This window comes from Dermacentor variabilis, chromosome 3 (assembly GCF_050947875.1).
Source record: "Dermacentor variabilis isolate Ectoservices chromosome 3, ASM5094787v1, whole genome shotgun sequence".
NCBI classification, from domain to species: domain Eukaryota; kingdom Metazoa; phylum Arthropoda; class Arachnida; order Ixodida; family Ixodidae; genus Dermacentor; species Dermacentor variabilis.
Genome location: NC_134570.1, coordinates 208,826,735 through 208,853,543, shown reverse-complemented (window position 1 = coordinate 208,853,543; position 26,809 = coordinate 208,826,735). Strand labels below are relative to the sequence as shown.

The 26,809-nt window shown below is 46.0% G+C and overlaps 1 protein-coding gene across 1 annotated transcript in view; it reads left to right on the top strand.

Moving 5' to 3' along the window:
• LOC142576613 (protein RCC2-like) overlaps nucleotides 1-25,665 on the top strand; it is a 73,033-nt gene extending 47,368 nt beyond the window's left edge. Inside the window, exons 5-7 of the mRNA XM_075686814.1 lie at nucleotides 212-392; nucleotides 17,170-17,348; nucleotides 25,050-25,665. Of these exons, the coding sequence (XP_075542929.1) occupies nucleotides 212-392; nucleotides 17,170-17,348; nucleotides 25,050-25,223 (534 nt within the window). The 3' untranslated portion in view covers nucleotides 25,224-25,665. The remainder of the gene's footprint in view (nucleotides 1-211; nucleotides 393-17,169; nucleotides 17,349-25,049) is intronic.
• The last annotated feature ends 1,144 nt before the right edge of the window (nucleotides 25,666-26,809 follow it).

Below are 26,809 nucleotides of genomic sequence, written 5' to 3'. Positions count from 1 at the left end.
GGTCTGGGTCATGTATTATATGAGTAGCCTTGCTGGGGCTTTGTCTTCAGTGTAATGGCATGATGGGCAGGCATGATGACAATGGTTGTTATGAGTTTAATGAAATGGGTGCACACTGCAAACCCAGTTTTGAGCTCCTGCATGCGACTGGCAGGAGAGGCTGTGAAGGAAGGGGTGTGTGAGCCTGCACCACTTGTTTCCGTGTGCACAGATAGCCCTGGACGAGCGCAAGCGGTGCTTCTCATGGGGCTTTGGCGGCTACGGGCGGCTGGGCCACAATGAGCCGAAGGACGAGATGGTGCCCCGCCTTATCAAGGCCTTCGAGGGACCCAACCGGGGACTCTGCTCAGTCTATGCGGGTGGCACGTTCAGCATGGCTGTCAGCGAGCTCGGTGAGTCAGTAACATCCACCGAGAATACCTGGCCGGTGCATCAAAGTAACAGTTATGCCTAGAGTTACTTCATAATGAACCTACTCTGGGTCCCAGGTGTCAATGCTTACCATGTAAAGTTTGCTTCGATTACCTCCTGTGTTGTGAGGAGGACTCTGCATGTCATTTCTATGCTTTTAGTTCAAGTTCCAGCAGCACAGTCAACGTCTGTTTGAATCTCTGAAACAGGCTGGCTTTCAGGAAGTCCATTAGGCTGTCTTGAAACATAAGCAAAAGCTCCCCAGGTGGAACCCTACCAGTTTTAAATGTGGCATTGACCCCTGGAGCATCATCATCCCGGGTATTTGTAGAGTTTTCCTAGTGCACCATACAAAGGCTGTATTGTACTTGCAGCGAAAAGCCTTTATATGCAAAGCAATTTTAGTAGTACAGTCGAACCCATGTACATAGAATTATCCCTTATGTCGAACAGTTTCACATACCCAAAGTTACACAATACGGTTACAAATACTGCAGATATACAGTGAACGCTCATTAAGACATACTTGGTCGAGCCGAATTCTTGTGTATAATGAGCATAGGAACGTTTGTTTGGTTTTCCGTAGACTCAATGCAAAAAATATCCGCCTAAGATGAACCGCCTTGGATGCACTCTTCAGTTAAGACAAACATTCGGAGTGACCGCCACCACTATCGATCCTGGAGGCTAGGGTGTGATTCAGGGGTGTGATCAATACGCGAGTGCGATCATTATGCGAGTAAATGCGGTAGTTGCTGCATATAATATTTTTGTTCTATTTTCGCTGAAAAGTTCACATCACATTTAGGAAGTCATAACACCTCGATGCTGTCTGAGCAGACTTAACACGCCGAGTGGTTTGTTTGTTTCACAATGTAGTCCCTTCTTGCATGGGAATTTTGTACTCATTTGAATTCTTTCCTATTATGCTTACGCCGCAGAGGACTAAACCAGGCCTTGCCACCAGCGCTCATCTACTTTGACTGGCACAGCTCTGCCTTTAACCCTTTGAGGGTCGATGTTTTTTGACATATGCAACCACCCAGGGTAGATTTTTTTTTATTGCAGATTTCAATTCTTCTTAGGGACTTATTTCCAAAAAAATTTGCCGCAATTTTTCTAGGGTGACCGTAAACTGAGAAAAAAATATTTTGTGTTGGTATATATATATATACTGTTCAATATTGAATAACAACGATAAAAAAGGAAACAAACTTATAAAAATTAAAAATTTGATGCATTTTTATACAAATAGTTCAAGGCCTTGAAAATGCGCACACGAGAATATTTCGCAAGACTCAAATGTTCCTGCTCTTACACTAATATCTAATATGTGCATCCATAGCGTAATCGAACTGCGTGGTTGTGTGCCCGTCAAAAAAGCAAGACGTGTGACAAACTTCCGCTAATCTTTATCTTATCGCCAACCAGAGGCAATTAGTTTTCGCGAGTGTCAAAAAAAAAAAGAAGCGTTTAACGGAAACACATGCACGGTGGCATCCTTCCTATGCGCACCCCTGCGAGCACTGAACGAGCGAGAAAGAGGCGGTCGCCCTTTGAGTGATTAGTAACGAGGTAGCCGTCAGTTTTGCAAGCGCATGAAGCCGAAATCGCCAGCGAAAACAAAACCCAAACCGCCACCCTCCCGCGCACATGCCAATGCGCGGGCTACTATACAGACGTGCGAGAGCGAACTAGCAGTAAAACAAACCATGCTACGAAAACCGAGAGAAGGAGGCACGCGAGAAATATTTTCTGTATTCCCACATAGTGGCAGCACATGACAGAAAAGAAAAAGTTCGGAAATGGGCACGCTTTTTAAACGTACAGACGGCACCGTAAATATACAGCATCGACCATCTTCGGACTTGTTCGCGGCGCCGTATATTTACGTCATTGACCCTCAGAGGGTTAAATGTATCATGTGGCATCTCTCTAGTAACATTTAAAATAAAAACTACTGGAAAGTATGTCACACTTCAGCCTACCCGAGTGACCAAGAATACGTCATCTCTAATCGACATATTCATTAAAAATATAAATAGAGATTCAGTTAAAGCTGGCGTATTCGTGTCGGATTTGAGCGACCATATGCCAATATTTCTGTTACAAGGGTTATCTACAGAATAAGGGATCACAGTCGACACACCTTCTTCAACCAACAATTAAACAAAATCTTTTTATGTTTCGTACCAATACCCTGCAAACAGCCTGGAATACTGTATTTGAATCTAAAGATGCAAATAACGCTTAGGAAGTTTTTTTTTTTTTTTTTAGCCTTTTAAAACCAATACAGTCGCCGACTGATTTTTCGGACTCCAAAAATTCGGACATGCTCGATTATTCGGTCTGCTTCATGGCACCGTCATTCTCCCCATCAACCATAATGTATAACAACTGCCGAAACTTCGGACACCTTGCAACCTCTCGTCTGATTTTTCGGACACTCCTTGAGCCAACTCGATCGAGAGCACGATGCACCGACTCTCACCGGTGCATGGTTCGACTTGCTGAATGCCATTTTTGTTTTGAACAGAGCCTCCTTGCTGCCCCACGAAGTGGCGCTCCTGCAAATCCCCGCTCATCATCATCGTTTCTGCCTGGTTCGATAGAGTGGCTCTGCAGCAGTTCCAGTTTCAGCTTAGTAAGCCATGTCAAGACAATCCAGCAGCTGACTTGTTTCTTCGCGCAGACCCTGTGAGCAGGCCGCGTTTTTTAGTTTGTGTAACTGGTGTCGGCACGGTGGTGTTTGCTTTGTGTCCTGTGTCGAGGTTTCGGTGATCCAACGCGGCATACAGAAACATCGCATCAAGTCTCTAATGGCGCCGACAGTGCCCGCTCAGACTGTGCTGGGGAATGCTGGCAAGTGGCTGCCAGGGGGCGTAAGATTTGTCGCCTTCCGATGTGCTCCCTACTAATGCGGAAAATGCCCTGCTGAAACATACGCAGTGGTTGCATTGCGATTCCAGACACAGTCTCATTTGACAGTTTCACAGGTGCTGAACTGCTGTACTGACATGCGCAGAACTCTACGACGGCGAGATCATTCGTCAGGTTTCTGCTGTACCGCCGGACGGTGACTCCGAGTCGGGAGATGACGCACCATGTGCTACGCTGCCGTCGCATGCGGAGTGTGTACAAGCAGTTACTGTGCTTTCAGCCGCCTATAGTGACCGTACGACCCTCTCCGAGATCCAGGCTTATCTGATTGTGCGTAAACGGAACAGCGTGCAACGGCGCATTCACGATTTCTTCAAGCCTACGGCCGAGCCCGAATAAGTGCGTGGAAATAAAGGATTTTATTTTTTTGTTTTTAATCTGCTTTTTCGGACACCTCTTTATTCGGACATTTCCGCAGTCCCCATGAGGTCCAAATAAACGGTCGGTGACTGTATACAACACTTGTTTTCTGTTGAAGTGCGTAAAACAGAAAAAAATAATATACGTAAGCCATGGATTACCCCTGAGCTATCTGTTCGAATACGCAAAAAGAATGCTTTATATGCTGAATTTATAAAAACCAAAGATCTACAACTTTTCCGCCGTTTTAAGAAAATTAGGAATTGTCTAGGTAAAGACAAAAAAGGCGAGGCACAAGCATTGTTTCAATGCCTTTAGTTCTTCAAGTTCATCTTCGGATGTTACATGGCAAACCTCCAATCTGCTAAATTACAATGTTCCTTGAACAGATACATAGTTTTAAAATAAATGGTTTTGAGGTAAAGCACAAAGCACTTGCAGATGCTTTTAACAAACATTTTGTTAACATTGGAGCAAACTGCACACCGATCAATTATCTGGAGTACATTTCTCAAAATTCTAGTTCTCTATTTCTTTACCCACTACATGAGGGGGAAATAACTAATACAATTCTCAGCCTAAAAAACTGTAGTGCCAGGGACATTCATGGCCTTCAAATTAAACCTATAAAATATGTTGCTAATCTTATATCTCAATGCATTACTTATGTCCTCATCTTCTGTGTAAACGAAGGTACCTTTCCTCATAGGATGCAGATGGCATGCGACATTGCACTTTTTAAGAAAGGTGATAACGATTTGGGGAATTACCGACCATTGTGAATACTTCCTGTGTTTTCAAAGGTTTTCGAAAAAGTTATGTTAAGGCAGCTAACTGAATTTGAGCAACAACGTAATCTGCTAACCGACAGTCAGTATGGTTTCTGTAAGGGGATGGGCACTCGACTCGCTTTGCTAACACAAAAAGAACACCTACTACAGCATTTGGAGGAAGGCAGACTTGTTCTCGGCATCTTCATTGACCTATCAAAGGCATTTGATTGTATTAATCACAATATTCTAATTCAATAACTTGAATGCTATGACTTTCATGGCAATGTCGCTTCTCTTATACGGTGTTACCTAGAATACTGCCAACAAATAGTTGTCATAAATGGCTATCACTCAGATCCACTACCTATCTCCTGGGCGTCCCACAGGGTAGCATTCTAGGGCCTTCTTTATTTAATATGCATGTGAATGACATTGTTAAAATTAATGAAAGTGTGAAATTTATCATGTATGCTGATGACACCAGCATATTGACAGGTGGTAAAGGTATTGATGACCCGGTCGACGACGCTGATTTCACGTAAGCAAAATTACATGAAAGGACACATAGGAATAGCCTCCTGATAAATGAGAATAAAACAAAAGTTTTAATATTTCAAGCTAAAAACAAACATATCAATCAGCAAACTTATCTCAATAAATGCAACACCTTTTGAGATTACTTCCAGTATTAAAACAATAGGTGTCACTTTTCATGAACATATGTCATGGGATGCTCATGTGGATAGCCTGGCAATTAAACTTGCGCATTTAATAGGTTTAACATACAGAATTCGCCATATACTTCCACCGAAAATTATGGTGTTAAATCTATAACTCATTGTTTTCCAGCAGAATAAACTACTGCCATCTAATACAGTAGAACCCGGATATATGGAACCTGCATATTGACACACGTACTTATCTTTATTGGGCGACCACGTTTCGCCACCTAACAAATGTTATCGCACAGCGCGGGACGTGCCTGCATGCATCCGAAGTTTCTGGAAAGTTATCGATGCTTCTATCCCGTTGTCTGTTCTCGCCGAACCTTGTGCTATCAGATTTCATCGCGTGATGCGAATGGTGTAGAACTTTGTGGAAGGCACGCGGGTCCCAACGATTAGTCTGGAACATTCGACGACTGTTGTATAAAAGCCGACGCGCTTGACCCGCTGACCAGATTTTCGCCGATCGCCGACTGTGTTCGCCGCTATCGTTGTGCTATAAGTGTAGCCTGTTTTGTGAGCACAGGTTCGTCCAATAAAATTTAGTTTTGTCGTTCACAGTGGTGCTACTGTGTTCTTCAACATCACCACTACGTGACAATATTTTGAATTATTGGCTATATTGAACACACAGATTACCCCCTTGAAAATACTATGTAAAAGTATAGACAATTGCCTAGTATATCAAATTCCATCTTCGCCGGATATTCAATATATTGCATGCCACACTGCGCCCTTGGAAGGTGCGCTTTTCCCAAATACATTCGTGTCCCGTCCTCAGGACGGGGCACGAAGATGCAGAGTCAGTCAGCAGGCTCTTCCTCGGCGCATGCGTGGCTGTCGCCTAGTGCCGGAGACAGGAAACGGGAAGCCCTGTCTGGTCGGGATGAGACATGACAAAGAAAGACGTGCACCAACCAAATAAAACTTATTAAAAGACGAGGCGTTTCAGCTTCCACACGTCTTTTTTTGTCACCTTGCAACCTTTTAGCCTCCCGTTGTTGGACTTGGAGGTAGGCTTATGTGGCAAATGCTTTTCCCTTGTTACCTGATCCCTTCCTGAAAGGGGGTGAGGCGGTGTACCGATGAACCATTTAACCTTTTTATGCAACCAAAAGAGTCCTTTGCCAAGTGCAGTCAAAAACCCTTGTTGCAGCAAACCCTTATAATCCAACAAAAAAACGTTTTATCCAAAGTCCGTAATATCCGAAACGCCTCACTTTCGAAGCTTTCGGCGCGATACCTAGCAACATTATTGCAAAGAGTAAGTGACGAACGTCCAAAGTAAAAAAACAACAAAAGAAGTTGCAGTTTTGCCTGAAAGGCGAAGCATTGATTGCGATAGTAAATTAAGCAGGATAAGCGCGGCAGCAACAGCGAACAAATTGACCTTCGTGCTGTCTCTCGCTTCAATGGGAACTAAACGTCGAAAGCACAGCACATACGAAGCTACCAGCACTGGGCACACTTTGTCCACATTGAAGATGGCTTTCAAGATAAGGCCCCCGCCTGGGCGTGCACTTTGTCCACATCGTAGGACACGTTTAAAATATGGCGGCTACGCCATCAGCAGCAGCCGTCTGAGCATAATCCGCTCTCTCTGGCCTAGCCACCCCCCGCAGTGCCTCGCACGGTGCGTTTCCGCCCCGCCTTCCTCCCTTCCACACGGGATATTGAGTCTCGATTGTCGTCGGACCTTCGCAAGTCAATTGTCAGGCCGTGTCTACACGGCCAACGTCCATTTTATATGCCCGATTTTGAAAGAAAATTGGCTGCGGCTTAGCTTAGCTAAGCCTGGATATACAAAGCAAAAGCTTGGTTTAGCCTGGTTAAGTCTTGCTTTCACTTGGTTAACCTTTGATTTAGCTGTAATTATTATACCTAGGTATACAATCATTGTTAAGCCAGGTATAACGGCTGCGCCTAGGTCAGTTGCTAGACATGACTGTGATTAGGCTTTGGGAGCCGATCGGCTCACTCTTTCTCCAACGCTAGCTTCGCGTGCTTGGCATTCCAGACACTCTCCAGTGAAGCAGCTCACCGGGCGATATCTGCAGAATGGTCAGAGGCAGCTTGGCGACGACGGCTCAAAGCCTCCCGCTCCCGCGCAACTCTTCAACAGCCCGGCCTCGCTCTCACCCATGGCCAAGCTCACACCGACTAGGCGAGCTTGGAGCTCCTCTTAGCCAGGCGCACGGCGTGTCATGTGGTCAGGCACCGACACAGCTGCGGAGAGCGCATGCGCCAAGCTGGCGGCGGAGCTCGGCACGGCGAGTCACGTGATGCGTTGCCAAGGCTGTGGCGCAGCTGCAATCAAGTGAAGGTCAAATTGCTGGCGACGGCAAAACTTGGCTAGACTAGGTTAGTAAAGCTTTCGCTTTAAATATTGGCACTAATTTCGTCCGCTGTAGCCAATAGTCCGTGGTAGCACAGTCCGTTAAAAGCGAATTTTGTTGCATTAATAAAATAGGTAGAACAAACTAATGCTGAAGTATAGTCTGTTATATCCGAAACTCTGTTGTAGGCGGGTCCGTTGTAACAAGCATAGACTGTACGATGTCGCAGTAAGCACGAAACTAAGACAGTCCGAATGATTTCACTGTTTCTTTCAGCCAAATCTCTCATTGAAGTAATAGGCCCAGGTTATAAAGTAACGAAGATGGGAAGCACTGATCTTCTCAAACTTCGTGACAAACCACAGTACAAGAAGCTCTCTGAACTTGTAGCATTTGGGGACATTCCTATTTCAGTAAGCCATCACAAGTCAATGAACACAATGTGCAGTGTCATCTCGGAAAATGACATTCTCGAACTAAATTAAGGTTAACTACTAGAAGGATGGCAAGAACAGAACGTTGTCAAGGTGCGAAGGATGAAAATAAGGCAAGATGACAAGGAAATTCCAACTAGGCATATAATCATTACTTTCAGAACCAGCAACCGTCCTGAATCAATTGAAACCAGTTACTGTAAGCTTCGTGTCTGACCATACATCCCAAATCCGCATCGATGCTTCAAGCGTCAGCAAAGCTGCAGAGCGCGTGCTACTCCTGCTAAGTGTAGCTCCACTGAACACTTCTGACATCTGCACTTCAGCAACCCACTATGCCAACTATTAAGAAGACTACCCTACCCACTCGCAATCCTGCCCCCGCGTGGAAAAAAGGAAAACAAATAATAAAACTGAAGGTCAAACTAAATCTGTTTCGCAGAAGCACTTAGGCGTTTTTTCACACAATTGATCCAGTCCTCCCTGCACCGGGTGGCAGCGCCACATAATTCGGCAGCCACCTAAGTCACACGGAGTGTGACGTCGGTCACGCCATCAGCCCCCTCGGCTGAAACAGCTGGCGCACAAACACAGGGCTTCTACCAACCGGGAAAACTGGGAATTCTCAGGGATTTTGAGTAGTCTGGGAAATCTTGGGGAAAACTCAGGTAATTTGTGCCTCTATCAGGGAAAATTAGCTGTAATTTTATTGAAAGGGTCGAAAGCCGCGGTAATGCTGGATGAGTAAAAAACAGGAATCGTAATGAATCGTCTTCGACATCCTGTCGTCAGCTGGAGGAGTTGCCAGTGTACAGTCAACGAACAACTCTCCGGATCCCCGATCATTTGGATGGCTTCGCGGCACCACCATGTACCCCATAGAGTCAATGTATCAGAACGTCTAAAATTTCAGACTCATCAACTCTTCGTCGTCCGATTTTCCGGACATTTTGCCGTGACCGCAGGTCCGAAACGGCATTAATGAAAGCCACCGCCGCTGCCATTTTGATTACCTTGCCGCCTTGAACCGGTACTTTCGCACGCAGATCCTCTGGCAGCCGTAGCCACCACTGTGGCAACACTAGACCTAGCTGCTTCAATGTTCGCTATGAAGCTTCTTGCTGTTGGGTGCCGTGTTTTTAAGAATTCGCTGCTGTCAGCAATGGCTCGCAATTGGCTGAGAAGCTTGGAAAGCACAGTGCGTTACATAATGCCGGTTCTTGAAAGTCAGCTTCGCCTCCGTGCAGACATGTTACTTGGTGAAGCATACACAAAAGTATTGCAGTGAAGCATAAGTGTGGGGAGGGGCTATTGCCAGGGGACACAGTATGTATTGGCCTCGAGCTCCATCACTGGAAAAGCTGGCGCCACCATTGGCGTGACGTGCTATGAGGGATCACGTGGACATAGCGGTCGCGTCAACTGCTTCGGAAGCGCCGAAGCGAGCTAAAAACGAAAGTTTAAATTCCCTCTTACGGCGGTCCTCATTTAGTGGCGAGATTTTCCCGCTTCGAGTGTCTCCTTTACAACGCTTGAAAGCACTACAATAAGTAGTGGCTGCCTTTGAAGGCGCGCAACATGGTAGGCTACCGCTCGGTGCTGCAGTGCCAGACGTACACAACGGAGCCCGGTGTCAGCCTTATTCACACGTAGCCGCAGGACAACAAGCTGCGTGAAGCTTGGCTCGCGAAACATAAAACCGGCAAATAGTCATCGGCTACAACTCGGGTATGCAGCAAGCACAGACGCGAGGAAGATTTCTGCTACGGCGCCGGCGATGTTCGGAAAACGCGCACTGAGACGCTCGCCCAAGTCCGCTGCCCGACTAATGTCATGACGGTTTGCTCTATAAACTTGTCGATGCTATAGATACTGGCAAGCTCACTGGAATGGAAAGGGAACAATAAGAAGCACATCAAAAAAGAAGCATGGCATATGGTCATGTTTCTGTCATGAATTAATGCACTGGATTACAAAAAAGAAGCAGCGGGAAATCGCACGCTGAGAACACTGATAAACATACAGTGCGACGCAACTCAAGAAATAATATTGAAACATCCAAGAATTTAGAAGAACCGTAGGCATCGAAGTCTCTACAATGAAATTATTTTTGAACAGCTCTGACAGCACCTACGCAACAATGGTTGCTTGTATACTGTCAAATGCTCATATTCTGCGGCCTAAAGCTCATGGCACGGGGCAAAAACGCGCACGCGACGAAAGCGAAACAGTGCGCGGACAAGCATGCAGACGCGCAGTCGGTCGCTGCGAACCTGTGCAATCGCTGCATTGAGGCTTCATTCTATTACGCTCCATTTAGTTATACAAAGACTATCGGAACATATTTCACATAGTTTGCTCTCCGCGTTTGCCTACATTTCACGTAAGAAGCCGGTTCGGGAGACTCCATCGCGGCGACCGCGCGCAGTGGCGTTCACTGTACGTATTCGGTAAAGAGGTAGCGCCTGTAAATGATTCTGTGCTTTCAGTTTGCCCAAGATTATTATTTAGATAGTAAGAAACTTCTCTCGTTTTGAAAGTACTTACAGAAATGTCCGTGTGAGCTCCCAAGTGGTGTTTTCTGTGAGCGCTGACAGCAAAACCTATGAGGAGGGCGCCGCGTGATCCCTCATACTACGCCAGCGAGGCGCCTCTGATAGATGGCGACTCCGTAACTCCTCGCCGCCAATTCTTTAATTATACACGTGTTCACCCGGTATTTCCTGTCACAGTACGAGCACCAATATGTCTAATACATGTATCAGCAGGCCTTCAGAGCATTTTCGAATGCGCCTGTGGTGGTTTGAGCCCTTAAGGGCAGTAAATGAGATGCATTTATTTTTTCCAACTGGCCGATTTTTCGGACGTTTTCGCGACCCCTAAGCAGTTCAACAAATTGGACGTGGACTGTGCAACTGACCAAAAAGATGCTTCAAATAGTTCGTGGGGCGAACGAGTGGCGGGAGTAGGACAAGAACAAAAATGACCGTCGCATTGAGGAATGATCGAGAAAAGAACTATTCCGCCTCTTGTTTCAAGGATCGTGAAGCTCAAAAAACAGTGTTGGCTGGTGCTGAGATGAAGGTGTCCCTCATCCAAACCAAAATTAACTCTTAAAAGCAGTGAAACACAAAACAGACATTGTGTGTGGGCTAAGAGTATGTGAGGAGAGTTGACGTTGACTTTCCAAGTAAGAAAATCTCACTTGTGACAAAGTTTGGGCAAAATACTAATGATCTTGTTATCACTTGATAGAAATAGCTCATTTTCGAAAATATTTGCATCTATATGCCCCTGTTTTTATTCGTATTTGAAAATTTTTGACTCGATTTACAATGGGCTTTATCATTTCTTTAAAGATATTTTATTCGCTGTGCATTTTACTGTCCCCTACCTTCAGTTTTCTATTTTGAATTAAGTAAATACTACTCCTTACTATTCAAACTGGATTAAGTTTTTTTTTTTAATGCTTACTTAGAGTGACCCCATTGGGCGATGTGTTGTCAACCTGTCTTGACATAAAATAAAGTTCTGTGTCGCTCAAGGAAAACCCGGAAAACTCAGGGAATTTGAAAATGTCAACTTCGTAATTATCCTGCATTCAAGAACTCCTCCGTGAAATCTAGAAGGTAAATTTAATCAGAAAATAATACAAATTTTCGCTTATACGGGCCAGGGTGGACATCAAATAGCAAAAATTGGCCAAAATGTTCGAACCTCGCGCCATCGCCATTTGCGGACATGGTGGACAGTAGACGCCATCTTATACTTGTTTTGATGCTGTTTTCTTGGTGCACATTTTGCACTGGTTCAAAATGGCGACGGTGAAGGGAAACTGATGCTGTCGAAGGATGTGCCCGTGCCACTGATTGACCAAAGCGCGCGCACCCCGCGTGCCTCGCTCCTGCAGGTGTGGCGCTTTTTGGCACACGCTCGACTGCTCTCGCATCTCACTGCGTTTGTTTCTCTATCTCTAGTTTCATCGCGCCACTAGCTGAAAGTATCTGATAATTAAATATTTGAAAACAATTAATATTTTTTAAAATTCTGGCGTACATGACAAGGGGCAGTGATAGGGGCTGCTTCACCCTTCGAGGGTCGATTTTTTTCGCCATATGCGACTGCCCAAGGTCGATGTTTTTTATTGCAGATTCCAGTTCTTCCTAGGGACTTACTTCGAAAAAAATTTACCGTAATTTTTCTAGGATGACCGTAAAGTGAGAAAAAAATCTTTTGCATTGGTATATATGCACTCTTCATTCATGAATAACAGCAATAAAAAAAGAAATAATCTTATCAGAAATGAAAGTTTGATGCATTTTTATGCACGTAGTTCAAGGCTATGAAAATCCGAACACGAGAATATTTCGCAAGTCTCAAATGTTCCTGCTCTTACACTAATACGTACATCCATAGCGTAATTGAACTGCGTAAGTGCGCGCACTCAAGAAAACTGTTTGGTTTTGGGCCCATGAAAAAAAGCGATAAGTGTGACAAACTTACCCTAATCTTCATCTTATCGCCAACCAGCTAGGGCAATTAGTTTTCGCGAGTCTTAAGAAAAGAAAGAGAAAAAAACGGAAACGCATGCACGGTGGCACGCTTCCTATGTGCACCCCTGTGAGCACTAAACGAGCGAGAAACAAGCGTTCGCCCTTTGAGCGATTAGTAACGAGATAGCCATAAACTTTTGAAAGCGCAAAATGCCGAAACCGCCCGCGAAACAAAATCCAAATGGCTGCCCGCACGCGCACGCACGCCAATGTGCGAGTGGTTGTATATAGATGTGCAGGAGCAAACTAGTGCTAAAGCAAACCATGCAACGAAAACTGAAAGAGGGAGGCGGGCAAAAAAAATTCCCTGTTTCCCCACATAGTGGCAGCACATGACAGAAAAGAAAAAGTTAGGAAATTGGCGCACTTTTTAAAATGTACAGACGGCGCCATAAATATACAGCATTGACCATTTTCGGGCTTGTTCGCAGTGCCGTATCTTTACGTCATTGACCGTCAAAGGGTTAATGAATCTGTACAGGAGCCTCATACAGTCACGTCTGGACTATGGTTCTGCGGTGTATCAAACTGCAGCTCCAAGTGCATTAAAGATTATGGATCCCGTTCACCATTTAGGTATTCACCTGGCCACAGGGGACTTCAGAGCAAGTTCTATACAGAGTTTATACGTAGAGTGTAATGGATGGTCACTCCACCTGCAAAAAACATATATGAGCTTCGCATACTTCCTCAAAGTGCATTCTAATCCTTAACACCCTTGTCATAAAACCGCTAATTATTTGACGTCTGCCACACTATTTCAAAACCGACCTTCAATGAGAAAACCTTTCTCGCTACATGTGAGGAAGCTGAGCAAGGAAGGGAATGTCCCATTACATGTGTATCCGGTGATGGCTCCAACAAAGCTGTTGCCACCATGGCTGTGGCAACTGATAGAATGCGACACGTCTTTTGTGGAAGTTACAAAGCATGCTCCAGAGATGCACATTCATGTGCACTTTCTTCAACTCCAGTTGAAGTAATCTTTTCCTGAATTTCATACCGGCGCATCAGTCACCTAATGGCATATCCTACGCACCAGTTGGGCCATCCGTCTCGGAATGCAATAGTCTGCACGCAGAAGCGAGCATCTTCATTGCAGAGGTTCATTTATTACTCTTGGCTGTGAAACACATAAAGGCATTAAAACTACAAAAATTGTCATATTTGCAGACTGTCAGCGTAGTAAGAGCTTAATGTCTTTACGGAAACATAAACATCCAGTAGTCGGTGACTTCTACTCAAGTCTGTGCACTATGTATGCATATAACCAACATCTAGTACATTGAGCGCCAGGCCACCAAGGCATAGTGGGCAATATGCTTGCAGATAAACTTGCTACATCTATAAGATCCCGTAACACTACCATAGCTATCCCTCCCACCGACATCAAGCCTTTCTTGTGTGAAACGCTGAGAAACTTTTGGCAATCCATCTGGGACCATGAAATCTGTGATAAACTTCATTTAATTAAGCCAAACGTACAAAAGTGGCCTTCAGTAACAAAAGGGCGACAAACTGATGTCATGTTCTGTTGACTGGTAGTGAACCTCCCCTCTGTGTTATGTGTGGTCAGAGGCTGACCGTTCTCCACGTCTTGGTGGAGTGTCAGGAAGCAGAAGCTGAACAAAAAAAGTACTTTCCTCTAGCGTACTGCTGCCACATTCCCCTTCATCTGGTATTGTTTCTTGGAGCAGAACCAATTTTTGATCATAAATCAGTTTTAAATTTTTTTACAAGATTTTGAACACCACAAGGCTCAGTCATCTCTCCATTACTATTTAATATAGTGATGAAGGGACTTACAGACAAACTACGACACATCCCAAACGTAAACTGCGCACTATACGCAGATGACATTACCATCTGGAGCCCGGGAGGCTCCCGGGAGACATGGAGCAGGCATTACAGTCTGCCCTTGATGCCACGGAAGAGTAGCTTCTAAACACAGGCATGAAACTATCCTCAAAGAAATCGGAACTATTACTATTTCGCAAGTCTTGCCAAGGAGTCCGCCACCTAACACCTCTAGACGAACTTCCGCTCGCACTACACACAAGAGACGGACAACAGATTCCGCGAGTCAACCACATACGCATTCTTGGGCTCCTCATCGAATCCACCGGATGCCACGGACACACGATCAAACACTTAACCGCCAAAACCGAAAACATGATCAGACTCATCCACAGAGTCTCGGGGCGCAGGAAGGGTCTCCGCGAAGATAACCTTCTGCGCGTATACCACGCGTTCCTTATGAGTCACATTAATTACGTCGCCTCTGCCCACAACTGGACGAAAATAGAAAAGACGAAGCTAAACACACTCATGCGCAAGAGCATCAAACAGGTCAAAGAGATCAAACGATCATCCGCATCGGTTAAAACGAGCACCAGCGCTAAAGTGGAACAAATAGCCGTAGCCATCGCCATGGCAGACCCCACATTTACTTATGTCTTCACGGACTCACGTGCCGCAATTCGGGCCTACGAATGTGGCAACGTATCTAAAGAAGCAGCACGTATACTACTAGCGAGCTCAAAAGAGAGCAAACGGTGCCTCTCCTGGTTCCCCGCTCACATGGGGCAAGACATTCACCCGCAAAAAGCTAACCTCAATGAAACGGCCCACGACCGTGCGTGAGAACTTGCCCACCGCGACGGTCCCACGGCCTACGAGGGGCTGAACATTCAGTTTAATGACCCGCTGCTCACTTACCAAGAAATCACCTCCCACTGTCGGAAAGGCAGAACCAAATTCCCGCTCCCACACGCCAAACTCGAACGCGCGCAGGCGGCCGCGTTTCGAATGCTACAAACGGACTCGTATCCGTCACGAGGCCTACTAAGTCACTATAACTCAGAAATCCCGGCAAATTGCCCAGACTGCCCCGAACTTTATTGCTCACTCTCGCACATGCTATGGCAATGTACCGCGTTACCAAAGGGCCCTCTCTCCAGTGAGCCCGAATGGGAAGAAGCCCTCAAAAGCCCGGACCTCAAACTACAACTCAAGGCCGTCCAGAGGGCCCAAGAACTGGCGGAGCGTCACCACGTTCCCGTCCCGACTTGGGTGTCGCCTATGGTTTCTGCCGGAGGAGTTCCCCGCGTGTGATCTCCAACGGATTGAAACTCCTCAGGACTTTAATAAAGTTCTTGACTGACTGCCTGTGCATTGTAAGCCCACAATATTCGTAGCACATCCTCTCATGAGAGGCTGATGCTGCAATTCTAGTGACCTGTATGGCACATGCCTCCGTGCACTATCGTTTAAGTGCCTTGGTGAAGCAGTAGTGCTACTCGTAGCGACATATTTCAGTACATCACCTCTTCGTAGTACATCTTTTCTCCATAGCATATGTCATGTATCATTGTCTAGCTTTTATTATGAATACATTTACGCACTTTCTAACAAATATTTTTAGGCCTCTATACAGCTATGTTTCATGCACGTCTTGATATTCATTATTCATTTACCAATGGCTGTCTATCAGCATAGCCTTGGCGACCTTCAACCACTTCTGGCTCTTGCACCAATAAACTCCTATCATCATGATAATCAGCTAGGTGCAGCACACTAACAGGTACACATACAAACACTCAAAAAGATTTGTCCTGATGAGGAACTGCCCTCAGCAATTCTTCCTTGTCCTTTTCCATTGTCTGAGGATCAAGAACCTCACACAACTAGAGTACTTCCTCAGTGTATGTTGTGCAAGTTTCACCAAAAGGAATAAGTCGCTGCATTACATTTCCTTTGTGTATCTTTTAGCAACTAAATCCACAAAGCACTTCTTGGTTTCACATACTCATCGCATTGGCAAACTCTCTCCCTGGCTTTCATACCACAGGGCCCTCCTAAGTAAGAATGCATTGTGGGTTATGGCCTGGTTGAAATAGTGTACTCATTGAGCTAATCAATCCGCATCTTCCTCAGTTTTTAAGGCACAGCACTCTGTAGGGCTGCCATGGGCACTGGGCAGAGGTTGATGTAATCTCTGATGGAAAAACAGCAATTCAACAACTTTATCAGAGCTCCCTTTGTCAAGCATGGCAGTTTCCTCTCTGTTATGCCTTTCACTTGCTTCTCTAAACAGGGGCAAACATATGGAACTGTTTGTTAGGGTCACTGCAGCAGTGCCGCAAGTGCATAAAGCGAGACGCACATGGGAAGTGTTAGTCACGTGCACACCCTAAAGTTGTTGGGAAATAAACGTCCATGCACAGTAATTATTAAGGAGTGCTGGAATTGATGTACTCCCTCGAGAAAATGTGTATGGACCAGAGATTCAGGATAAAGCCAATTTTCTTCCCTGCCTGTGAAGGTAACTTGAAATCCAAGACTGCAATCCAAACTTGGTAATGCAAACTTGTTAGTTTTAGACTGTGCATCATATTGCATGTGCATTTCGGATTGTGCAAAAGAAACCAAGCTTTTGTGGCGGGCTTGTGGTCCATTTACTTTTGCTCACGTAATGTAACCTTGTACTATAGCTTTCAAAGGTACCTTCTGAAAGCCTCTGTTGGTTTGTTGTGGTTAGCAGTATTGTTAAAGGTAGCAGTGAAACATTGCTATATCTATGGAATAGCCTGCAGCAGGCCCCACAATGCTAGTTCGTATGGTTGTTGGCCTTGCAGGGGTGCTCTATTTCTGGGGCATGAACAACCATGGTGGCGAGGCAACCATGTACCCCAAGCCCATCCAAGACCTGACGGGTTGGCACGTCCGGGGCATTGGCTGTTCCAACAAGAGCATCGTGGTGCTGGCTGATGAGAGCGTCATATCTTGGGGGCCACACCCCACCTACGGCGAGTTGGTATGTCTGTCCTTTCTTGCCCTATGCAGTGTGGTCATCCGAGGCTTAGGAGGCGCATTGCTGTCATCACGACACCTGACACCAGCAGTAGGAGCTCTTGCATGTTAGTAGAGCTTGCAAATCAAAGGAGTAGGCATTTAAGACGGTATGTTTTTAAAAAGCAGGTTTGGTGGCGGAAGCAGTACCCTCAATGCATCCACCTCGTTGAGATGTCAGTTGAAAAGCATATCATTTATTTCAAGAATGAATAATAATGCAAGCATTTTGTCAACAGTTACCCATCGCATGTCCCAAATTTGAAAACCTTTCGGAAGATATCAATGTTAACACAGCTAATTTGGGAAAGTTCAATAGGTAGTCGGGTGTCGGGTTGCAGAAAACTAGCAGAATCGCATCAAATTGCCGGTAGTTTATTATTTGCAGACCATAACAATACACAGAGACACGGTGCATCGTGAAAGCAATTTCATTAACCTACATCATGTCATTGAAACAGGTGTCAAGTTTGTGCTTTGCTGACACATGCGTGGGTATTTTTGCTGAGGATGAACACTACCGAAGACAGAAACGGAAACGTTGTCTTAGTCTTAAGGAAAAAAATTGCCAGGGGGTATTCAGTGCACTTGGCACACCGGTTATGGCCACCGCATTTCAGTAAATTTACAATTTTTCGATCCTGCCTATTGAAACTGGCACCTCAACGAGGTGGGTGCATTGAGGGTATTGTCACGTAGTAGTAACGTTAAAGAACGCAGCAGCAATACTGTGAAAGACAAAACTAACTTTTATCGGGCAAACCTGTGCCCAGAAAGACAGGCTACACTTAAAGCACAATGATAGTTGGGAACACAGTCTGCGATCGTCGAAAATCTGATCAGCGGGTCAAGCACATCGGCTTTTATACATCAGTCGTCGAATGTACCAGAGTAATCGCTGGGACCCGCGTGCCTTCCACAAAGTTCTACACTATTCGCGTCGCACATACATGCAATCAGATTACACAAGGTTCGGCGACAACAGACAGTAGATAGAAGCATCGATAACATTCTAGAAACTTCCAATACATGTAGGCGCGTCCTGCGCTGAGCGATAACATTTCTTAGACGATAAAAGCGCTCACCCATAAAAGATAAAACGAGTTCACATGTCAGTATTGCTTCTGCTGCTAGACCTGTGTTTTAAAGATATACCAGGTCTTAAATCCCTACTGCTCTGACTGGCAAGTTTCTGAACGCAACTTGTTCATGGCCTTGCATATTCAGTACACTCTGGATATATACCTTGTTGTTTATTTCCTTTTTTTTACATTTTGTATTAATGTATTTACTCGCATTGATTGCACTTTTTTATCAAAAAAATTGACGCAAAATCAGGGGTGCGATCATTACGCGGGTTAAATTTCCCGCGAAAAGAAAAAAAAAAATACATTTTTTTTCGTCCCACGTTTGCTGCGGGACACCAAAACAAAAATGGCGGCCGGCGGAGCAAGCCGAACGCGCCGAACGCGATTTTGTTTCTGACGTATCAGTAATGAGTAATATTGTTAACATCGGCAAGTTTGCGGCAGTAATGTAGCCATGTCCACTTTGAGGGGACAGAAACAGATGAGCGCGCTTAGCTGCCAGTGACATGGCCGGCATGCTGCGGAAACTGCGGCATCTGTCTTCACTACTATCCTAATACAGCACGTTTTTGCTAAGGGTGGGTTAATATCTTAGCTGTGTTACAAGCGTCGGCGTATGAATAGGGTACACTTTTAACGTATCAGTGTAAATGTGGCTACCGTATTTACACGATTGTAAGTCGACTCGAATGTAAGTCGACCCCCCCATATCGCTTGACCGAAAAAAAAAAAAAAACCGAGGGCGCATTCGATAACGAAAATTTATTAGTATGTCATTGGACTACTCGTCTTCACTAGTGCTGCCATCGTCATCGTTGCTGCGGTCCCACAGCACGTCGTGGTTCAGCGAAATTTCAAATTTGGCAAACGACCGCACCAGGACATCTTGCAGAACAGCAGCCCACGCCAAATGCACCCAACCACACGCAGCCGTCAGGGAGGCTCTTTTGACAGGTCCGGTTGGCGTAATTTCGCAGTCTTCTGCCGCCAGCCACTCGTTGTACTCATGGCGGAGCAGAACCTTAAAATTAAGGCGGAGGTCCGGGCTTATTTCATGACCACGTCGCACTTCACTGGCAGGGACCGATCATGCATTTCAGCGACGTACTGTACGCCGCAAGCTTAGCCTACAGCTCCGGAAAGCGTCCATACTTCGGCACGTGGGAAATTTCTCACTTGCCGTCACATAGGTGAAAATTTTGCTTCGCTGCAGTCGCCACTCTCGCACCACCCGTTTAGAAACCTCGAAATTGCGGCCCGCTGCGCAGTGATTTGTTTCTTCGGCGTAAAGGATGGCAGCCCTCTTGAATGCTGCTGTGAACGAGTGCCGAAAGATTAGTGGGCCTGCAGCACTCATGACGACTGGGGAAGCGTAGAAGTAGCACGTAGCCGAAGTGGAGCGCGTCAAGAAGTTAGTCAAACCAATACCAATGCCTTTAAACAGAGAAAGAAACCCGCGAGCGGTGTCTGCTCTTCCATGAACTACCGATACTCCCCGCAAGCGCCGCCGTTCTGAGGGTGCTGCCGCAAATGGGAACAGCGGCGCTTTTATCAACTATCGACAACCCCCCCCCCCCCCATGAGTATTGCATGCACTGTAAGACTCTCAAAAATGTTGAAAAACCCTTCCGGAAAGCGAACAAACACGCGGGATAGCGAAAAGATACGGGTAGGGCCATAGAGCAAACATAAAATTGTAACTACGTTGTAGCTCTCGTTGGTATGGCTTTTTGGCGGGGCCAAGTTTTGGTTTCGATTGTAAGTCGACCCCCCAACTTCAGACTTTCAAATTTTAAAAAAGGGGTCGACTTACAATCGTGTAAATACGGTACTATCGTTGCCACCCGCAGTTTGTTGCGTGCCCACGAATGCAGATGAGAAGAATCGAAAGGCGCCTTTTTTGTTGTTGACCACAACCATTACACAGTCGAACCCGACTATATCGAACCCGTTTACATCGAATTATGCCATATATCGAACAATTTCTGAACACGGTATAGTTACAATGAGGATATATAGCAAAAATTATGCATACATCGAACAAAACTAGTAGCGACTCCCGATATATCGAACGTCAAGCGGCGGAAAGTGCCCCCGGAAGTTGGCTTTCCCTCGCGGTGACGGGAAAACATGGCGGCGCGGCTCCATCCAACCGCTCTCCCTACGTGACCGCGCTACCTCGGAGCCGCCGACACCCCCCTACAAAAAATGATCCTGGCCTGCCCGCCCGCAGCGCTTGCTCAGACAGCCAATCAGAGGCTCTTGTGCCCTCGTCGTGCAAGATGGCGAAAGTGCGAGTTGTCTCGCTGCTTATCTGGTTCATTGTGTGCGCCTTCTCCCGCAGTGTTGCCGTGATGAAGCGGCAGAATTCGCCTTTCGTCGTGAAGCTCGAAATCATAAACCGGGTCGAACGCAGTGACAAGTAGGATGTCCCCGCAACGTACAAGATTCCGAGGTGCACTCTCGGCACGATCTTGAAGGGGGAAATTAGGGCTAAAGCGGCCTAACTCGCGACCCGGTGCCCGTAGTGCCCGTGGCGCCCGACGCGTACGCACGGCCGTGTGCGAGTGGTTCATCCAAAATAGCTTCAGCCGTACCGACTTCCGCGTGCTCGGTGATGACTGTAAATTCTGATTAATGCGACGAAGCCGTTGTCGTTGTTGCCGAAGTTTGGAGCGAGCTGTCAGAATTTCCGGAAGCTGTTGACGAATCAACGGTGGACGAGTTTGTGAGCGCAATGATGGTGTCGCGACCACGGGAGAGCCCGGAGACGAAGACTACATTGCCGACATCGTGCCGAGCACAAGTGAAAATGGGCACTACGAGGAAAGCAACGACCGTCTTTGGCCCACATCCTCCGAAGTGATTGGTGCGCTCGCGCTAGTCCGGTGCTTCTGCGCGAATGCGGAATGTTGCGGCCTCAGCTGCTCCGACTCCTTAGACAACGTGGGGAAGTGCGTGCCTCGCACGCAGCGAAATTGCCCAAGCAGAAGAAAATGCAGGACTATTTCGTGCGAAACTAAGCTAGTTTCATCAATAAAGTGATTTTATAAATGGTATGTGCTTTTATGACATCCAATTATTTAGCAGGCTTATATCGAATTATGCTCTATATCGAACTGATAGGCGTTTTTTTGCGAGTTCGATATAGCCGGGTTCGACTGTAAAGCCTACACATAATAAAGGCAAGTTTGGTTGCAGCTTTCTTTTTTAGTCATGGAAGTGCGGAAAGTGATGAAAGTAATGAAATGAGGCATCTACTTCAGAATGTTTGGTGCATGCAGACTGCTTGGTTTGTCTAGAAGAGTCGTTCGCGTAGCATTCGGCGGATGGTAAGCGCGATCAATATTAGCTAGACTTAACACACGACATATTGCTGCGGCAAGTTCGGGGTGCGATCATTACACGGGAAACTTAAAACAAATTGAATTTTGACGACAAAATTCAGGGATGCGATCATTATGGGAGTAAATATGGTAGCTCATCGGTGAGTACTGCATGCTTGGCATGCCAAGTGCATTAAGGGGGGACATGGGTCTTTAAAAAAAAAAAGAAAAATCGAGATTTTGGGAGCATTATTTTCGAAATGTACTTTTCTACCTATGTAGTTTCTAGAATCAGTGTTTTAGGCGAAATAATTATTTGCGCAATGAGTTCCGGCTGAATTTCAGCCAAAATGAACCCCAAAATGGTCCTTTTTTCCCATTGCACAGCTGTCGTTTCATGCTGCCTATTGCCGCCATCTTGGTCTCATTTGAAAGAGCCGCCTTCCTGCTTAAGTTTCCTTAAGTTTCGAGTCTTCGTTTCTTCATTCAGAGTTTCTCTTAGCTCCTGCTCAGAGATTCCCATGAATTTGCTGAAGACGCTTTAGCTGCTCTCGAAGCTGAGTTTGCCACACTACAGATGTACAGTCTTCCAGAGGACATTGTGAATGTAAAAAGGTGGGACATGCAGTGGTCTATGGTTGGAAAAATAAAAAACACTGATGAAAAACATATTTCACCGAGTTGCTAAGGTGATGCTGGATTTTCTCGTGATATCGCATAGCAACGCAGAGTGTGAGAGGATCTTTAGCACAACGTGAAAGACTAGGACTGAATTTCGCTCATCAATGTGCAACACAACCCTCCGACACCTGCTGGTAGTGAAGGGCCGTCAGTCTGGACCATGTTTTGAGCAAAGCTACTCCGACAAATTTTTGAAGTGAGCAAAGTCTGCTACTGCAAGGTCCCTGCAAAAGGACTCAACGAACACTGCCTGAAAGTTCAAATGAACCCCCCCCCCCCCCCCTCCTTGTTGGCACAAATAAAAAGTATCTCGGTTTGTGACCTCGCCAGGTTGGCAGGTATGATATACCAAACTTCTAGGGTTCGCTTAGATTCGAGGATTTGAAAAAAAATGCACCAGTTTTAATTGAAATTAATAAATATTGTGATGGCTCGTGCCATCTAGAAAAGTCGGTATTGTAGCCTCCGCTAGCAGCACCTCTAGCCAACTGAAGTACATGAGCAATGTCGCCATTTTGACCTGTGTCTTAACGACGGGCGGCGTGGCATTATTGTAATAGAACCAAACAGGCGATGCCACTATGCTGCCGCTTTCAGGCGAAAAGTTGTGCTGGTCACAGAGACACTGTCAAGTGTTCAAGCCATGCGGCACTTCAGCATCGATAAGAAAAATGTCTGCTGTTGGAGGGGCAACAGGAGACGCTGTTGTGTGTGCCGACCGCAAAAAAATGACAGCGATAAGGAAGATAGCGGCGCAGAATGAGCGCGGCATGTTCATATTCAATAAATGCCGTTTTCATTTTCTGAACACTGTCCTCACTTTTTGTTGGGCCTACATTCGAGGCAAGTTTAAACGGGGAAGTAAAACCACTTTGCAGCCCATGGAACCACTACACCACCACGCATGTGATGAAATTTGAATAAAGAAACAAAAGATGTTCTGGCGTGCGCAACAAGCGGCTTAGCACCTCACATGACAGCCATTAGATGACTGCCTTCGGTTCTATTGTGATTGCCTTTCGCTCCCTCTTTTCACTTGGCTTGTCGCAGTCCGGCAAGCACTTGGCACACAACACAGCGCTCCACTTTGTGATCGAGGCAGCAAGCAAACTTCGCCGTGCCAGTTTGGCTTGGCTGGCTCATGGCCTCTGAGATTGCACCAATGCGATTGAGATCTCTCAGGCCACGCTCAGCTAGTAGCCCATGTGGCACGTCGACAGGGAGATGGAGAAGCGAATGCACAACCTGTGGTGTGACCCCCGAGATTGTGTCTGGAGGTCTGAGGCAAGGCCCAGCTGTGGCCGCCGCGCGGCATGACCCCAAGATTGCACTGGGAGATCTTGGAGGCCACGCCTGCCTGTGTGGTGTGCAGATGCGAATGCACTAATCTTTTGCATGGCTGCGTGTAGCTGCACACAGCCAGGCACACACAAGAGCGAGAGGTCAGTGGAGAAGTGTGATAGTGAGCTGATGCATATACGCAGACGTGCACCTACGCACGACCATGAAGAGCAATGCTGCTCGACGGCGTATACGAAGCAGGGATGCAGGAGTTTTGAACTGCCACAGCAAACAAGTGCCAAACCCAGCAGAAAGTGATGTAATTGGCACGCAACGATTGGCTATATTTTGGTTTCGGAGGCTAATCTAGTTCATTACATCCATTGGCAGAACAATTTCAGTTCATTAAAACGAGGTTTTAGACATGTTGATTTCTATGGGGATTTCAAGGGTAATTTTAGTTACTTTGGTATACCCCGTTTCGTTATTACAAGGTTCGAGTGTAAATGGAACTGTGACCTTCCTTTTCTTCTCTAATCACTTATCACCACAAAATTGAAGAAGATATAGTTTTGAAAGAATATTTTATCATATTCAACTGATTTAATGTTTGTCCTTGGTACCCTTTAATGTTTGTGGACTTGCATGAGCTTACGTAGAATCAGCAGCGTGATGTTTTCAGTGCAGGCTTACTCCTGCCAACGTCACGTGCTTTGGTGAATCGCTTATTTTTTGTTCGTAGTTCTTGTGACATCGTTTCTTTGTGTATGCCTTCATGGGAACTTAACACCTAGTCGAAATACAGGAGTATGTGCTCCGTAACTTTGCTTTGGTTTCTCAGGAAGAGAGTTCATTAGGTGAAGAAGTGCAGTGTCTGGTTGGCATGCTCGGATCGTAGTATTTTGGAGGTACGGGTGTGCTCTTCTTTGTCTCCTTAAAGTGAATAGTGCATTTTATTCTCTTAGTACTTGCTGCCAAACATTTGGATCCACATTCTCAATGCCACGCCTCTTCAGTGCCATGCTCATTTTAGCATGTCGCTCTCAAAGTGCACAGTTAAAAGAGAGCTTGTTTGCATGGCTTCTGAGCAGTAAGTGCTGCAGAAGCTGCACAATTGCTGCACAGTGTCGGCCAAAATGAGCCTTACATGCCAGGATCCTCGTCATGTCACCAATGCCCACAGGCTGTATGCCACATTAGTGCTGACGTTAAGCCCCGCCCATGTTGTGCTTTTCAAAAACCCCACGAAGATGCGAACCGCCGAGGTTCATCGTGAGTGCACCTGTGCAGGGCTATGGCGAGGGCCGGCAGAAGTCTTCGACGACGCCCCAGGAGGTGCGCCTGCTGGAGGGCATCCACGTGCACGCCGTGGCCTGTGGCCTGGGCCACTCGGTGTTCATTGCGAGGGACGAGAGCGAGGAGGAGCGGGCCCGCATTCGCCGCCTGCCCGAGTTCCAACCCTGAGCTCACCCCTGCTGCTGTACATACACCACCACTGGCATCATATGTATCCCTGGCACCCGACACGATCAGCGGCCAATCATTCGTTCGCTTTATTATTCCACCATGCTTCCAGCAAATACTCACATTGGCATTAACTGTGGGAGCATTGGGTGGAAAGCAAATGCGTCATGGCTTGTGCCTCAGGTAGCCAAAGTTGTGAGCAATAAGCTGCCCTGAATTGCCTTCTGGTTGTGTGAGAATCTCCTGCCATTTTTGTTGCTTCTTTCTTTTTCCCATCACCTTTTTGCGAACTGTACAGAAAGTTTTGTTTTTGTCGTGTGTGACTGGATTGTAGCCACGTAAAGTGATTGGCCACTCATCATGTTTGTGCAACATGACCTCATTGTATGATCTCAGGACAATAGATTTTATGTTTTGATAATAAAAGACAATTTTCAAAGCACATTATTGCCTGCCTTTTCTTGTCACAACCACAGTGGACCACTGTTTCACATTACTCTCAAACATAGGCTTATAGAAAGGGCCTTGCAAAACAGTTGGCACTAACTAAATCACAGGTAAATGCCTCCGCATTTTTGGTATACGAGCATGAAATATCGATTAAGAAGTGTTTCAGCCAGCACAGTGAACTCTCACTTCAGTGAAATTTAAGGGACCCAAGGAAATGGTCCACTTAACTGAAAGTTCACTAAACTGAATATTCACTAGGACATGCAACAGCATAGGGCACAGCAGACATTGAGTCCAAAGTGTGAAATGCAATTTATGGAGTTCTGTACAACCATAGATACGAAGTGTGTAATAGTTACGTTGCTGCCTATCTCACTTCAAAAAAATATATATAATTTTCATTTGCACTGGTGCTCCTAAACTGCTACAACTAAGAAAGCTGTCCAGAAAGTGTTTTTGTGCATCTCCATCTGGCACAACTTGTTGCCGAGACACGAAGTCGTGCAACTTTCCGAGGCATCCTACAGCCTCGCCTAGAATTGCACAATTTGAATCTGCCTCTGACATTGCATCTTCCTCATCGCACGCTTTGGATGAACACTGGAAATGATTTCCAGATCTGATGGTTCAGTACAGGTAACCATCTCATTGTCCCACTGCACATAGTGGCTGCTAGAGGGGCGATTTGGGGCCAGCGGGCATCGGCTATGCCAGCGCTGCGGAGTGCAAAACTTCGTTGACCTGATTTCAAAAATGAGCCGGGATTCACTAAACCGGCGTTCATACAACAGAGTTTACCGTAAATGCCTACTTCTGACCTTTTTGCCTCTACAGGGTGTTTCAACTATAGCAGGTAGTGTATCGGAATTCGGGGTAACTTTGGCAACTGGTATACTAATTAGATAAAAATGTGCATTGTCGGTATATATAGCTTTAATTTACATATAATTATTGTCTTTCATTTTGATAAGCCCATCAAATGGAACTCCACGAAGAAGCCACCGATAAAATTATAAACTTGTGCCACGACGATTTGCGCCGGGCAGCCATATTGTGCAATCAAGACAGCTTCGAAAGATTAGAGCGGCTCTCTCTCGGGACACCAGATTCCAAAGTTGCCTCAAGGGAGTTGTGAA